An 18,243-nucleotide genomic window follows, 5' to 3' on the forward strand; every position below is an offset into this window, starting at 1 on the left:
ATTTCCCTACCCAGAATCCCTGGCAAACCTCAAATTTAGCTGAAAAAAATCTAATTTTCTCAAATTTCTGTGTGGGAAAGTTCTGGAATCTGTGTGGATCCACATATTTCCTACCACCCAGCATTCCCCCAAGTCTCCCGATAAAAATGGTACCTCGCTCGTGTGGGTGGGTCAAGCACCCGCAACAGGCAAGGGCCCAAAACCTTTTGAGGCAACATCAAAATTACATATCACAAAACAACCTGGTTTTGCCAGGGGAGGTCCCATGAGTTTTTGGTCCCGGGCTCGGCGACTATCTAGGGAAACCTACCAAACCCACACATTTCTGAAAACTAGACACCCGGCGTCGTCCAGCAAGGTATGACCTGTGTGGGTACCCTAACATTTCCCTACCCAGAATCCTCTGCAAACCTCAAATATTGTTGAAAAAATCCATTTCTTTCTCACATTTCTTTGTGAGAAAGTTATAGGATCACCAGGATGACACAAATGTCCTACTACACAGGTCTCCCGATATAAATGGTACCTCACATGTTTGGGTAGGCATAGTAGCTGCAGCAGGAAATGGCATAAATAGTACTGGTACAGTGATACCCTCCTCTCGCATTACAACCCCAGGGTCAGGTCTGTCTACAGTAAGGCTCGGCCGCATCTTCAAAGCTGGGGCCACTTTAATGGAAATGCAATGCAGCTAGCTGAAGAACTCGAAAATTTCGCTCTCAGGGAATACTTACTAATATAACAAGAACTTGGCACAGACTCTGAAAATATGAAAAAGACATCTTTATTAAATACAATTAAGTGAGGCTACGTCACCCAACTGCCTTAGAAATTGAATGAGGCAGTCTGAGGAAATACAGATAACAGAGCTCTTATATATGTTTTAGGTTACATGACTCAGCACAACAGAAAGGGGCTTATGCAAGCATGCAAAAACCCCAACATTCCTTATTTACAGTTTGACCAATCCCATGTATACACGACCAAAGCATTGTATGGTGACAAACCCATTTTTCAGTTTGTCCAGCCCAAAATTAATCATCAAACAAACCCATAAAAACATTCTTCTTTAGACAAGCTGGACAAGACCCATAATGAAAAGGCCCGCAGCCCACATCATAAATAGATCATAAAGAAGGAACAGAAACAGATAGGAGCAAGATAAAGGGGTGTGTGCGTGTACAATAAACATTGCAATGTCCTGCTCTTTGATCTCTATCTGACCAGCTGCCTAAAAGGAACTGGTTCAACGAGGTCAGCCTCGGGCAAGGGAGTCAGCTTGTTCAGGTGACACAGAAGTCAGCTAAGGTGTATTTGTCCCTAGAGACTCGAATTTGGCTTTATAAGCCTATGTGAGGGCAACTCACAAAATGGCTGCTGTACACAAAATGGAAGCCAAGGGTTCAGTACGAAAATGATGATTTCGAGGTGAAATCGTTACTGGAATATGACGAAAATGCTTGTACATAGTGTACTAGCCATTCTCGGTCTTTTGATATAAAAATCCTCATGCTACGACAAATTTTATTACACGAGTCCAGAATTTTCAGTACCACAGACGCTCCTTTTGCCCTTACATAGGCAATAACCTATACACATGCTAGTCTGAGTCCAGGTCTATATTTATCAAATCATCAAGATATTGCTGAAGCATAATCCTATTACTTAGCGACTCTCTCGGGACAGGTCTCCTTACACACGCAGTAGCACAAAAGCCATATATGGTAGGACCAAATAGGAATGCCTCTATCTGTAGTATGTGGTATAAGACCACACACCCAACAATTAGTGATGTTCACTACTAACTGGTAGTGAAATGTAAATGTAAATGCAGAAACTGTACGAAAGGAATTATCAGTAAACTCTGACCTAACTAGTCCATGTTCAGGTAAAATCTGGAAAGAATGCAAAGAAGTAGAAGTAGGAAGAGACATAGGTTGGGAGGTGGGTACAGATGTGAATTGGGCAGCAAAACAATCCCACCCATAAAAGACAATGCCATGTTTAAGAAACACTAGAAAACACGTCATTAAGAACATATATACAAAGTAGTGACCGCTATTACAAATTAAATCTTAATTTTTCACAACCCTAAGCAAAAGGTAGATCCTAAAATTATCTAGTAACATTGTAGGTTTTCCTATGCATTTTCTGTAATTTATTATATGTTCAAGTGAAACAGTGGTGACCCTCATTAATGCTCTGAGGTGAAAAGGGGATACTCTTCCACAGGAAATGGACTTTATTCTGCTTTTACTAAACAGAATACTACTTAAAAATAATGCCAGTTGAATAATAAAATCATTCTCTTAACACTTAGTCTATACAATCACACGGAAACCTCTTGTGGAACCAACTATGCCCAGAGTCTGTTCAAAATGCCTCTCTGGCAGGCTTCTATTGTCCAATCAAGTCTGCTCCCGTTGTTGCATGGGCCTTTGTGTTCAGGCCTCCCTTGCTCTGATGCTCAGTATCTGTTGGAGTGCCCTCCTGGCAAACACTCATAGCTCATTCAAAAAGTCTCAATGTCTCAAGGCAGTGCACCGTATCCCTCCTCTGCGGCAGACACTTCAGATATTGTGCTCTTCTCGTGCAAACCTGGAACCATTCTCAGACTCCAACACTCATCATTCAGTGTCAGAGGACGCTCAGGCTGCTCTTTCATGGGCACCAGAATGGAGTGCCTTTTGCCGCTCTTGGATCCTCCGGTGCACTGCACTTCCGTTGAAGCAAGGGAAAAAGGGGTGCGTGGCCAAAACTCAGGCCAAGGGGCTCAAGGGACTGCACACTGTCAGAGGTTAACCAGCACATAACAGGCGCTCTTTTGTACTGAAATCTCAAGGGACTGTGGCAAAACCAGCTCCTTCTTCTTTTCTGATGTTGAACGCCTTCTGATGAAGCAAGTGCGATGCTTTAAACAGTTCACTGTACAACAAGAGGACTGCAAACAGGTGGCTTCAAAGGGGTGGCCACAGCCATGGGACAAATCTGCGTTGAAATACACTGTCATTCAAAGGCAATACAAAAACAAAGGTAATAGGCAAAACAGTGCCTCTAGTCTCTTCAATTGGGTTTCCGTGTGAGAGCATATCTTTCATCATCATAGCGACATGGGAATCTGAATGGATGTCCTCACACATAGTGGCATGTCTCATGGGGCAAACACATTTTATCTCAATGATACACATAGGTGTTCCTAACTTCCTCATCTAGAACATCTCAAAAGCGGGATCACATACATGTTATCATAATAATTGTGCACAGGTGGGACTAAAGCAGTAAAAAAAAGACTAAAAACCAATTTTAGAACAGGCATTGAATTTGTCATATTAAAAAAACGTAATGTGTCTCCTATTGAGGTGGAAAGCTTATCTTACTATAGTATTGAGTCAGTTAATCAGTCCTAACAGTCCTAACAGTCAGACTGGAAAAACATCGGAATAGGCCTAAAGAAAATTCTTAGAAACCAGTCTAGTTATGCAACAGGGAATTATACATAAAATGGGGGTCCATGGTACATTACTGCAATCTGAAAGTGCGAACCTGAACAATACACTGATAATAATAAAAGCTGACTGGTGAAAGGAATACGGAAAAGAGAATAGGACACAGCTAAAAATCCCCAATAACTAGGCCTGATGTGCTTGGGTGATAGTCAGGCATGTGACAAAAAATGAAACCTGGTTTCTTTTACGGTCCAGAGCCATAGGACGGCCACTTAGGAAGCAGAATAAAACTGACTAATGTGATATAGAAATTAGGTCACCATGTATAAGAGTCACAAATCTATAATTTATCCTTACGTCCAATCAGGATATATAATTTTAGGGCTGCCTGTTCCTTACAGGAAAGGGCAGTATCGTGACTACAAATGACACAATTTGCTGTTTATTTTTCTTCAATACTTATAGCCAAATTTGACATACACTGGTGAAGTGTTGTCTGTCTGGTTCACAATATGTAAAGAAATCATATCTGTGAATTTTAGTATCAGCGAAAATTTTACCCAACTGTTGACAGCGACACGTATCGTCATACATGTCCCTCACAACAACACGGGTGAATTTTTAATAATTTCTTAAGCGGCAACATACAACATAAAACATGCAAAAACGCACAAAACGGACGTCATGCCATCAGATATACTCGCTGTAAAACGATAGCATATATAAATGAGCGGTGACGCATAATACCGTGTAAGGATAACCTCCTGTTTGACAGTAGATCACCAATAGTGGGTATCTGCTGTCAAATACAACTTTCGGACACACAGAACCGGCAAGAACAATTCATGATAGAACAAAATACACAAACATAACAACGACATGAACATTTCTTTCCAAAGTAGTTACGCAAAAACACATCTTCGTCTAACCAACCAAACTAACGTGTCTTGTCTGCTTTAAATCACCCAGAACAATCCATGAATGGTCTGTAGGCAGAAGCAACAAAAAAAACATACACAACACACAAGAGAGACATTTCTGACAACAAGCGAATTTCAATTATAACTTTTCATCAGAAGACAAAACATGATACACATTAAGAAACACAAAAATAAATTTACGTTACTTAACTGTTACCATCTTGTCAGTCACCTTGCAACATGAAGCCCTATTGACTTTTCCAAAGGTAAAATCGTTTCCCTGAAACCTAAAATTAGCCTTGTGCCACAATCTCCATGATAAAAAAAACTTCTTAATTGGCAAATCGTTCTTTCTTATTCATGTAGGCTTCAAAATTTTAGTAAAAGGCCGCATCCTATTTTTTTGTCTAAGATGTAATGCAACACTTCATTTTCTGTCAAAATAAAAACGACTAGCAGACATTATTTTTTAGAGCAGAAATACAAATGTCATGATGTTGGGACTTTTAAAGAAACCTTTCAAGAAACCTTTTTTATATTTCCCTTTGGAATTAAGTATTTAACTTTAAACCAGAAATTCCACCTTTCAGAGGCCTGTTTAGCAATGTTATTCTGCATTTCACAGAGACAAGGCTCAAATTTAAAAGGTCACAATGCCAACATAACAGAGACAAAAGGCCTACTACATTTACTGTGAAGGGTTCACACATACCAGTTTTTAGAACAAATGCTTGCTATCACCCTATACAATGGTACTCATTTTAACCACCTAACGTCTAAATGGGCCCCGCTAAAGTTAGAACCTTCAACCCTGATATTAAACACAAACCTCTGCACCGGGCACATTGGCTCACCGAGCTATGAAAAACAACCTCAATAACAACCCGCAAGTTTGTATTATACCCAAATGTATGCATTTACTGAAGCCAGAGACACTTTTTCACTATGTTAAATGACAAGAAACTGTGTTAAAAACCCATTTACCTCAATTTTGACTTTTATCTTTGGGGCACTTAAAAATAAATATCCTATAATTGTTTTACATATTAATCATCCTCAGGATGTTCTTTACACGTTACAGATATTAGACATTAGTCATATCTCATGTAAATCCTTGGAAAAATGAGTTTTTTACGCCTGCGCCAAGTGAAAACCAACATGCAAATTACCTAATTACACCGTAACACATAATTTAAATCAAATTCTAATACTAGGAGGTCATAGTATGAGTATTGAGCTTTATAAATATCAAAAAACGATTTTAAAAAGCACTTATTTTTTCTCAAATAATTTTTCCATAATTAATAATTTTTCGTTCAATTAAACCAATTATCTGTTTTTATGATAACTCCACATATAAAGCTAAGCTGCATCCCTTGCCTATCATTTTTAGATGCATTCATTTATGCGCCTACGCACAAAAGGCCTAACTTAAAACATGACATTTTTCGCGCCATTTTTAAAGGACAATCAGTATTTAGCGACAGAACCAAATAATATACTTTGAAAAAAAATGCTTAAAAAGAAGAAAACCCCATTTGGAATGTCTTCCAGTGATACAAAGTGGTGAACCTTATTTTTGTAACCCTCTAAAACACTACTCTGAAATGAAAAAGGCCAACTGTGATTAACTAACGGCTAAGTCCTTGGCTAAATATCTGCTGCCTTAAGGCACGAAAGGCTGAAACGTGAAAGAGTGCTGAGACCTGAGCACACTTTCAGTTTTACTGAAAACAGACATTTCAAGTTTTAAAAATGCGCGTGCAAAAAGATGCATTTAAATCTAGCAAGAAAAAATTTACTTTAGCTGAAGTGTTTGCCTTTAAAAAACGCTACAAATTCGTTTTGCTACCAAAGGCACAATTATTTTTGAGGCCCTTCATATTCCTAGTGAATGTGAATTTTAACTTATCTATTTTAAGCATTTAACAGTTTGCACATATGCATTTTTGCTTAGTCTGTAAATTAAATAGCAACACATAGCGATTTTTAGCATGTGACATAGAAAATTGCTCGAGTGTTATTTAATTTCTACTTAATATTAATTAATCTGACATTTTACTTAACAGACTGAAAACATCAAGAAACCTACAAACACATTGAGCTTATTGCAGACATAAAGAGAAAAGATTTAAACACTCAGGACACACAATACAGCGCTGTAAGCTATTACTGAAGTTACAGTAATGAGAAAAACCACATAGACATTGAAACACACATTGAACCCACTAATCGACACTCAGGACGAAAACAAAGCCATTTGTAAATACTAGCTGTGAGTCATATTTACAAGAAGCACGTCGCAATAGGGTTCCAAAAGACTGCAAGAAACATAGCCCAACAGACTGCTGTATGAGCACAAAGCCACAATACACTTAATTCACTAGCTTTGGCTGGCAGAACACCAAAAATTGTGCTGCATATCTCCATTCATAAAACTGCGCAGAACAAAGGATCCTTGTTTTGAATTATGTCATATTTTATTTCCCTGGGGATACAAAATCACCAAGGAAGAAATATGTTTTTTTTAAATCTAAACCTATTTAGATATCCCCTTTAGGGGAAGCCGGCTAATCCAAACGTATACAAAGTTGGCCAACACAAATCTCCAAATTCGCTAAGATCAGGCTTCTTATAGCTCACTAATCTAGCTTCAAACTTCAAGGGGCTATCTCTATCGATACACTCATAAATATACAAGACCCTCGGTTTTCAAAAATTGCAATATTCAAATAAAAACTAAGGACAAATCAAACTAAGAACCAATCAAAATCAAAGAATCAAAGAACAAAGGACTGGGAGCGACCCACTTATACTTAACTCTTACTTTTACTAATCAAAATATTATCCAGATTCTAACTGTCAAGTTCTACATGACCTAATGGTCTTTTTAAGAATACTCACGCCAAAAAGGTTATCAGTCAGGAGTGACATCATGTGGAGGATCAAAAATCAGAAAGATCAGAAATATACTGGGCTGCAGAATCAAAGAATCTCCAGAATCCCCGTGCACAGAGTACCTTCTTAGTAGAATCTTGCTCTGTCCTCCTCAGTTCATTTCAGTCTCCTGGTATGATCACTCCCACAGAAAGTCACTTCTCTGAAGAGCCCAACGTTGGGCGCCAACTGAAGAACTCAAAAATTTCGCTCTCAGGGAATACTTACTATTATAACAAGAGCTTGGCACAGACTCTGAACATATGAAAAAGACATCTTTATTAAATACAATTAAGTGAGGCTACGTCACCCAACTGCCTTAGCAATTGAATGAGGCAGTCTGAGGAAATACAGATAACAGAGCTCTTATATATGTTTTAGGTTACATGACTCAGCACAACAGTAAGGGGCTTATGCAAGCATGCAAAACCCCCAATATTCCTTATTTACAGTTTGACCAATCCCATGTATACACGACCAAAGCATTGTTTGATGACAAACCCATTTTTCAGTTTGTCCAGCCCAAAATTAATCATCAAACAAACCTATAAAAACATTCTTCTTTAGACAAGCTGGACAAGACCCATAATGAAAAGGCCCGCAGCCCACATCATAAATAGACCATAAAGAAGTAACAGAAAGAGATAGGAGCAAGATAAAGGGGTGTGTGCGTGTACAATAAACATTGCAATGTCCTGCTCTTTGATCTCTATCTGACTAGCTGCATAAAAGGAACTGGTTCAACGAGGTCAGCCTCGGGCAAGGGAGTCAGCTTGTTCAGGTCACACAGAAGTCAGCTAAGGTGTATGTGTCCCAAGAGACTTGAATTTGGCTGTAGTTATAAGCCTATGTGAGGGCAACTCACGAAATGGCTGCTGTACACAAAATGGAAGCCAAGGGTTCAGTACGAAAATGACTTTCGAGGTGAAATCGTTACTGGAATATGACGAAAATGCTTGTACATAGTGTACTAGCCATTCTCGGTCTTTTGATATAAAAATCGTCATGCTACGACAAAGTTTATTACACAAGTCCAGAATTTTCAGTACCACATAGCTCAGCAATTCATCTTGCTGCGCTGCACAGCTTTACAGAAAAAGGGCATGAATGTGCCATATCTATCACAATATAGTGCATTTTATGTCTTTTCGAAGCCCTGAGCACAATGTGTGGGCAACGACCAGCGCGGGCTCTCTTGCAGCATGGAGCAAGGGTGCCTGTTTTGCAAGGAGGGTTTTCTTTTTTTGCAGGATTGGACACATTCCTCCCTTGTAAAAGTGTACCATGTTGGTGCATTCCAAGGCCTATCTTCAATGTTGATGCATGCCCAGGCCTACCTTCAATGTTGATGCATTCCCAGGCCTACCTTCAATGTTGATGCATTCCCAGGCCTACCTTCAATGGTAAATCTGGGGAAGCCTCAAAATCCATGGGTTTTGCATGGGAAAACCCAAGCTCTATTCACGGAATACCTCTCTGGGGCAGAGTTACGCGATGCAGCATTATATCTCTTTGGATTCATCAAGACCCTTAGAGCCACACAATGTGGCCTTGCATGGCTTGATAAATCACATTTCAAGGGTTGCAAAAGTAACCAACTCTTGATAACTATGGTCTTATATGACTCCTAATGGCAGGATACATCACTGGAGACCCCCCCAGCACTGCATAGACTTGCATGTCCCTTCCTTGTCCAGCAGTGAGGGTCCTTCCTGGATGGCACCTCAGACTGATCTGAGCTTGGGTGGGTGGTGTCTAGTTAACATTCAGCTTTCTGCTTGGCGTAGTTCCCCCTTAAAGTCTGCGCCTCATATTTTGCCCAACATGTAGGTGTTGTAGTTTTTCTTGTTGGTGATTTGTTGGTGGTGGGAGCTCGGATCCCCTGTTAAAAGATAGTAGTCAAAAAATCTCTGTGGGATCTATTAGGACTCTCTGACTTATGCTAGGTGACCGCTCATGTATATTGTCCGATACCCATGGGTAGCATTTGTGGCGTGCTGACCAGTCGTTCACCCATCATCTTCTTTTCTCTTCCACTCAGACACAATATTTCATCTCCTGCCTCTTGCTATCTCTTCCATGCTTTACAACTTAATTCTTACCTGTGAGGCTGGGTGGGTAGAACCAATATTTAAAGAGCAAACATCTGCATGGCTTGACATTTTTTCAGACTTCTCTCTTCCATATATATTTGGACAGGCCTAACCTGCCAGAATCTATCTGGGGAAATAGTGGGGGTGCAGGAGTTATCACACAGCTTGTAATTCAAGAAGAAAATGTAAAACCCTGTTTGTAATTAGTGACTCAGACTGAGCTATTTATTGCTCCTGAAATAATACAGGGCTCCAGGGGTCTAATCTACAGCACCTTTAAACATCTGGTCCTAGGAATGGGCAAATAAATGTAGAATTCGATGCAACAAGCACCAAAATATTTATATCCCAGTATTGATCATACATTTGCCATCTGCCATATTTCTGCAAGTTCTAGGTGCTGAATTACAGTGGGGAGTGGGGGTTTGAAAGTCAGGGCCAGATCTAGGGTGGTGCGAACAATGCCACCGTACGAGGCGCTGATTTCAGGTGGAGGCACTGTGGGCCTCATTTCCTTATTTTTGGCACAGTGCAGCGCTGCAAGCCTTCCTGCTGTGCTGCTCTACGTCAAAAGAAAATGGCAGTAATTGTGCAATCCTGTCCCCTTTTATTGCGCTGGTGCACAAAAGGCTGCTTTGCAACAACGCAGGCACCCCTGCAATGCAGTGTTGTGAATGGCCTGAGCGTCGTGGATCCGCGCTAAGACGGGGAATGGATGGCTCTGCAAGCAATTATGCGCACTTAGGGAGTGCAAACCACTCCTCCCCTGCTCTGACCAGCCCCAACCCACTCGAAGATTTGTTATTATCATTTTATCTTTCCTTTTGAGCAGTAGGGCGACAATCCTCCTCTTTAGAAGAGGAGACATTTATTCTTATTATTAAAAAGAACCCCCAAACATGGTGTTACATTATAAATTCTACGATTGTGCTTCTCCAGACCAAGCACTCTTAAACTATACTGCCTACCAGTACGGATGAAATGTCACTCCTACACCTTGTAGTCCTCTGTCTTATGTAACATTTCCTATACGCTGATTTACACACATATGATTGTTTGTCTCTGTGTAATGTGAATGCGATGTAAAGTGCTCTGACACCCTACACTGGTATGAGCGGCGCTATAAAACTAATGAAATGCATCTGAGAGAGAGCGGTTCTGGGGACTTGAGGGGCGCTATTAAAGGGTGGAAGTGAGCGGATCCGTGGCAGAGGTGGTCACGGGGGCGGCGTCAACAAACATTGTTACACCGGGTGCCATCAGCGCTAAACCCGGCCCTCTTGAAAGTCTGGGACTGTTAACTTGACAACACGTGTTGTAATTGTGAACCCAGTGAGAGCAGGGCTTTGAGCTATGAAACCAAACTCACCAGTCGCCTTCATGACAAGAAATAAAGGCAAAAGGCATGGTTCATGGCGATGTCCACTGATGTCCTGCTGACACCTCTCCGGAAGAGACAGCCCTCCTGGGTCAGACGTTGGACACCTTAATTTCTCTATTGATTATTCTTTGTTGAATCATTTCAGTGGGAATATGTTATAGTTTCTGCTTTGGAACGAGAGACTTTGCGAATTTTCTTTGTCAGATTTGAATTTTATTTCAATTAAAAACATTATGTACAGAAATTTAGAAAATAAGGACTATTTTTCGTTTCAGTGAATTGCCTACTTTGCGAGAAGTGCTTCTCTGTGGGCACTACCACCTGCTCCGGTATTTACAGACTTTGCCCCACTGATGTCACTCACTGCGTGCAAGGTCTCGAGAACTCTACAAGAGGTAAGTCTCACGAGCCAAAGACAGGGTTTGTGAAATGTAGATGCCAGGGCACCCTTCATGCCATGCTTGGCTCTATCCCAATCTCCTGTGTGACCTTCAGCATGCTCTGCTGCTTATCCGTGTCACCCCTGATGGTGATTGTTTAATATGCACTCTCTGGTTGAAATCTCTTTTTCGCCACCCACAGTTCTCTCATTTCCTCAGGGAGAGGAATTTACAGCATGTGGTAAATACCTCCTATTTCGAGTTTTATAAAAAAAAAAGGCATCCCATCAGTATCCCTCAGCAGGCCACCATCCCTGTGATGGCCGCCGTTCCGAATGGATCGTGAATTGTGACCTACCTCATTAATATTCATGCAAAAGGTCTCTTTGTAACCCACTAGGAATCGCTAATTAAAAAATAAATGGTTCATATATTAAGAATGGTGATTACCAAATATCGATTTAGAAAAAAAACACTATTTGGAAATGATTGTTCTTAATGTTCCTACATCGGCCCTTAAGAGTCTTTCCATGCTGCAGCTCTGGTACTCCACCACCAGGACACACGCAGCTCTGTCCATGCCTCTCATCCCTTCCCTACAGCTGCAGCTCTGGTACTCCACCACCAGGACACACGCAGCTCTGTCCATGCCTCTCATCCCTTCCCTACAGCTGCAGCTCTGGTACTCCACCACCAGGACACACACAGCTCTGTCAATGCATCTCATCTATTCCCTAAAGCTGCAGCTCTGGTACTCCACCACCGGGACACATGCAGCTCTGTCCATGCAACTTATCCATTCCCTACAGCTGCAGCTCTGCTACTCCACCACTAGGATGCACACAGCTCTGTCCATGCATCTCATCCCTGTCTTGCAGCTGCAGCTCTGCTACTCCACCACCGGGACACACACAGCTCTGTCCATGCAACTTATCCATTCCCTACAGCTGCAGCTCTGCTACTCCACCACTGGGACTCACGTAGCTCTGTCAATGCATCCCATCCCTTCCCTAGAGCTGCAGCTCTGCTGCTCCCCCACCGGGACACACACAGCTCTGTCCATGCATCCCATCCCTTCCCTACAGCTGCAGCTCTGCTGCTCCCCCACCGGGACACACACAGCTCTGTCCATGCATCTCATCCCTTCCCTACAGCTGCAGCTCTGCTGCTCCACCACCAGGACACACACAGCTCTGTCCATGCATCTCATCCCTTCCCTAGAGCTGCAGCTCTGCTGCTCCACCACCGGGACACACACAGCTCTGTCCATGCAACTTATCCATTCCCTACAGCTGCAGCTCTGCTACTCCACCACTGGGACACACGTAGCTCTGTCAATGCATCCCATCCCTTCCCTAGAGCTGCAGCTCTGCTGCTCCCCCACCGGGACACACGCAGCTCTGTCCATGCATCCCATCCCTTCCCTACAGCTGCAGCTCTGCTGCTCCCCCACCGGGACACACGCAGCTCTGTCCATGCATCTCATCCCTTCTCTCCAGCTGCAGCTCTGGTACTCCACCACTGGGACACACGCAGCTCTGTCAATGCATCCCATCCCTTCCCTAGAGCTGCAGCTCTGCTGCTCCACCACCGGGACACACGCAGCTCTGTCAATGCATCTCATCCCTTCCCTACAGCTGCAGCTCTGCTGCTCCACCACCAGGACACACACAGCTCTGTCCATGCATCCCATTCCTTCTCTCCAGCTGCAGCTCTGCTGCTCCACCACCGGGACACACACAGCTCTGTCCTTACATCTCATCCCTTCCCCACAGCTGCAGCTCTGCTGCTCCACCACCGGGACACACACAGCTCTGTCCACGCATCTCATCCCTTCCCTACAGCTGCAGCTCTGCTGCTCCACCACCGGGACACACGCAGCTCTGTACATACATCTCATCCCTTCCCTACAGCTGCAGCTCTGCTGCTCCACCACCAGGACACACGCAGCTCTGTCCATGCATCTCCTTCCTTCCCTACAGCTGCAGCTCTGCTGCTCCACCACCGGGACACACACAGCTCTGTCCATGCATCTCATCCCTGTCTTGCAGCTGCAGCTCTGCTGCTCCACCACCAGGACACACACAGCTCTGTCCATGCATCTCATCCCTTCCCTACAGCTGCAGCTCTGCTACTCCACCACTGGGACACACACAGCTCTGTCCATGCATCTCATCCCTGCCATGCAGCTGCAGCTCTGCTGCTCCACAACCGGGACACACGCAGCTCTGTACATACATCTCATCCCTTCCCTACAGCTGCAGCTCTGCTACTCCTCCATCAGGACACACACAGCTCTGTCAATGCATCTCATCCCTGTCTTGCAGCTGCAGCTCTGCTGCTCCACCACCGGGACACACGCAGCTCTGTCCATGCATCTCCTTCCTTCCCTACAGCTGCAGCTCTGCTGCTCCACCACCGGGACACACACAGCTCTGTCCATGCATCTCATCCCTGTCTTGCAGCTGCAGCTCTGCTGCTCCACCACCGGGACACACGCAGCTCTGTCCATGCATCTCATCCCTTCCCTACAGCTGCAGTTCTGCTGCTCCACCACCGGGACACACGCAGCTCTGTCCATGCATCTCATCCCTTCCCTACAGCTGCAGTTCTGCTGCTCCACCACCGGGACACACACAGCTCTGTCCATGCATCTCATCCCTGTCCTGCAGCTGCAGCTCTGCTACTCCACCACCGGGACACACGCAGCTCTGTCCATGCATCTCCTTCCTTCCCTACTGCTGCAGCTCTGCTGCTCCACCACCGGGACACACGCAGCTCTGTCCATGCATCTCATCCCTTCCCTCCAGCTGCAGCTCTGCTACTCCACCACCGGGACACACGCAGCTCTGTCCATGCATCTCATCCCTGTCTTGCAGCTGCAGCTCTGCTACTCCACCACCGGGACACACGCAGCTCTGTCCATGCATCTCCTTCCTTCCCTACTGCTGCAGCTCTGCTGCTCCACCACCAGGACATACACAGCTCTGTCCATGCATCTCCTTCCTTCCCTACAGCTGCAGCTCTGCTGCTCCACCACCAGGACACACACAGCTCTGTCCATGCATCTCATCCCTGTCTTGCAGCTGCAGCTCTGCTGCTCCACCACCGGGACACATGCAACTCTGCTACTCCACCACCGGGACACATGCAACTCTGCTACTCCACCACCGGGACACACGCAGCTCTGCTACTCCACCACCGGGACACACGCAGCTCTGTCAATGCATCTCATCCCTTCCTTACAGCTCTTGTCCTCCACCACTGAGGCACATGTCAACTTTTTCCACTGCAGTGCCCCAACTTTAACATACTGTCCTAGAGCACCATTACACCACAATCCTAGCTTGAATTGTCCCTAATATTCCATGACTGGGAATCACCTCAGATCCCCTCTTCCAGGGCATCTGAACCCTTTGCTGGCTGAAACCCCTCCTATCCCATAAGTGGGTCAGCCGTGTGCACTACTTCAGGAAGGGCCCGGAGGTTCTATATGCTAGCCCCCTTATTAAGGATTAGGCAGATAAGGCTGTCGGTTGCACAGTGGGTACGAGTCCATGAGATGTGACTGGGTATAAACTGCCACTGCTGTGTCAGCTAAATCTATTTCAAAGAATCAGTTTAAAGCATTGCAATATAATGTCATGAGTGCAGTTACCCCAGCATCTTCCTCTTACTCCTCCCAGTCCGAGGCATCTCTGCCCCCTGACAGAGAACATTAATGAACCCAGGGTTCCAAAGACCCTGTTGACATAGACCGTGTTTGTGTCCACCTCCCACTATAGATTCCCCCCTCCCCTGTTCTGTGGTCCTCTTGATTGATGAGGTGGCTGTGCGGTTTGCATGTTTATCTCTATTTCTTGCCTGCATGTTTCTCATGTCATAGTCGCTGAGAGCGGTGGTATTTGTAAATCCTGCACTGGTTTGCAGTGGGCTCCCTGCCTGTGTGTGGGCTGGGATGGGGAGAGTTACCACACCAATGTATAGCAGCGTTTCTGTGTGACAAATATGGAATGCTTGTCTAATTTCCTTTCAGACGTCTCTTTGATCATCTCTGGGTGTTAAAAGCTTCAAGGAAAGGACATTGACTCATGTAATTGCAATTGCTCATTTGCCATACCTTGATTCCTTCTCTAGTTCCCTCCAAACATCCCCAAAAGACCAATCTTCAACCATCACAAGAGAAATACTTAATTTGAGCTTACAAGCCACGGAAATCTGAGACATCATCACCACCCTCTCCACAGACGTTGGGCTCAATTCACAGAAGTAATCTGAGATGAAAGTGTAACTTTATGACTTACAGTATTCACAAAGAGCATTTACGAGTAGTAAAGTTAGACATTTGTTTAAAGTTTAGACCAAAGGTCTAACTTAGACCAAAAGTCTAACTTTACTACTCGTAAATACCCTTTGTGAATACCGAAAGTCGTAAAGTTAGATTTTCGTCTAAGATTACTTCTGTGAATCTGGCCTGGTGCCTTTATCACTGAACATGGCTCAACCCCTCCTCAAACACCGATATCACAACTGCCACTCCTGAAGGCTGCAAGATGAAACACCATGACCTCACCAACAAAGGAGGCAGAGGCATCACCATCATCTGCAAGGAACCTATCAGATGTACCATTGCCAACAATGACCATACATCTCTCATGGAACACCTCAACTTCCTATTACACACCATGATAAGAGTCACCTTTCCCTACAAACCACCGGGACATGAGCACTATTCTCCGATCCCATCAACAACCTCATAGGCCCCATAGTAATTGACTTACACCGATGATTTCTACTCGGCGACCTCAACTTCCACATTGACGACCACAATGATGCAAACTCCATCCCACTCCTGGAGAATCTGAACAACATCGGTCTCACCTAACTAGTCTCGACGCATGCAAAAAGCAAGATACACACTCAACTCCATCTTTACCTTCAGCAAAAGATTCAAAATCCAGGACTTGCAGAAGTAGACTTCAGCAAGGCCTACCGGTGCCAGGGGTTCGCCCTTCTCTGCACACAAGTCCTCAAACTAATAACTAGAAGTTGGCACAGAAGCTGAAATATCAAGAAAACAATGTATTAAACTTTATAAGGTGGAACTACATTCACAAAACACCATTGTGCAGTATATGAAGTAGCACAAGGAGTAGAAGAACCATGGGTCTTTTATACCCACACAGGGGCTCAAAAGAAGGCGGTACTAGCACACATGGGAAGAGTTACAAACATAGATGGTCATAGAGAAAATGCATAGTCAACAAAGCAGGAGGGGCCATGAGTTGCTGACCTCAGTTAAAACAGCCGGACAGTAACAGACTAGAGCAGGTGCATGGGCAGGTACAGACTCTTCTGAGCATGTGCAGAGTAGCAGGGGCTAAGTATACCTAGTTCTTGAGAAAAGCACAAGGGCAAGCAACAGCGAAGAAGGAAAGAGCACATGGCAAGCACATGATCAGACAAGATGGCTGCTGGAAACAGGATGGCTTCAGATAAATGCTAACAGCGATCTCTGCCAAATTTCTACAGACTACCCTTTTAGACTTTGCTGAAGACCTCTGTAATCTAGGAGAGACTAAGTGTACCTCATGTACATCAATCTGCATCATTTCATCAACTTCTTTGTCTAGCACACGTTGGACATTATTTTGCTGCATACTAAACAATGTCCATAACCAGCTGGCTAAAGTCAAAGTGCCAGTATCAGGGGGAATCTCAGCAGCAATCTTATGCAATTTAGGGATCGCATCAAAAACTGAAGGGGCATAATCTGGAATGTACACGCAGCAACTACTTCCGATGATGCGACGTGCACCACCTTGATCAGCCAGGACCACGTCCAGGACCATACGGTTTTGGAGTGCCACAATCCTCACAAACTGTAGTTCCTCTGTGATATTTCTGAGTGACAAAGCTGTCTGGTTGGTCACAGCCGCTACGACCCGTGTCAAACGTCTGATTTTCCTACTGATCAAGGCAGCACCAACAAAGAAGAACAGCCCCAAATTAAAATCAACATATTGCAGCAGTGCGGTGTCAGTCGATTCCACCTCCTCGTGATTTGCTGTTTTCTTAAACATGTTTTTGGAAATGTCATTAAACAGTTTTGAGTCTTTGTGGTACGATGCAGTAGCCAAAAATACAGGTGGCAATAAAAAGGACACATAGCAGACTCCAGACCATCCAACAGGTAGATGGTAATATCCCTTATTTCCATATATAACATAGGCATTATGTGAAGACATGAAGCTACTATTATTTATACCACCTATGTTCAGAACTAACGTACATTCACTTCTCCCCATTGGAATTTTCCCAACACTACTCACACATAAATCTGCTTGGGCTCTAGTAACAGCTACCACAAATGATCCATTACCCTTAGCAGTTTGAGTATGTGGGTAAACATAATGTGTAGAAGCATTTACTCTTCGGTACTCCTCCATCTTCCATACAGTCCCTTTAGCTTGCGGATCAATCAATCAATCAAGACATTTGTAGAGCGCGCTACTCACCCATGAGGGTCTCAAGGCGCTGGGGGGGAGTGGGGGCGGTGCTGCTACTTTTCGAACAGCCCGGTCTTGAGGTGTCTCCTGAAGGTGATGTGGTCCTGGGTCAGACGTAGGTGGGCGGGAGTGAGTTCCATGTCTTGGCGGCCAGGTAGGAGAATGATCTTTCTCCGGTAGTGGTTCTGGGGATCCGTGGGATGGTGGCAAGGGCGAGGGTGGAGGAGTGGAGCTGGCGGGTTGGAGTGTGGAACGTGAGTCGTCTGTTGAGGTATTCGGGTCCGGAGTTGTGGAGTGCTTTGTGTGCGTGGGTGAGGAACCTGAATGTGATTCTTTTGTTGACTGGGAGCCTATGCAGGTCTTTCAGGTGAGCGGTTATGTGGATGTCCAGGATGAGGCGTGCGGATGCGTTCTGTATGGGCTGGAGTCTTTTCTGAAGTTTTGCTGTGGTTCCTGCGTATAGGGCGTTTCCGTAGTGCAACCGGCTGGTGACGAGCGCCTGGGTGACCGTCCTTCTAGTTTAGGTGGGGATCCATCTGAAGAACTTTCAGAGCATGCGCAGGGTGTTGAAGCATGA

General features: G+C 44.4%; 1 protein-coding gene across 1 annotated transcript in view; it reads left to right on the top strand.

The window, feature by feature from the left end:
* The first annotated feature begins 11,492 nt into the window (after positions 1-11,492).
* Positions 11,493-18,243, top strand: part of LOC144826872 (phospholipase A2 inhibitor and Ly6/PLAUR domain-containing protein-like) — a 36,173-nt gene continuing 29,422 nt past the window's right edge. The window contains exon 1 of the mRNA XM_078685331.1: positions 11,493-11,499. Within this exon, the coding sequence (XP_078541457.1) occupies positions 11,493-11,499 (7 nt within the window). The remainder of the gene's footprint in view (positions 11,500-18,243) is intronic.

This window comes from Lissotriton helveticus, chromosome 4_1 (genome assembly GCF_964261635.1).
Source record: "Lissotriton helveticus chromosome 4_1, aLisHel1.1, whole genome shotgun sequence".
Classification (NCBI taxonomy): Eukaryota; Metazoa; Chordata; class Amphibia; order Caudata; family Salamandridae; genus Lissotriton; species Lissotriton helveticus.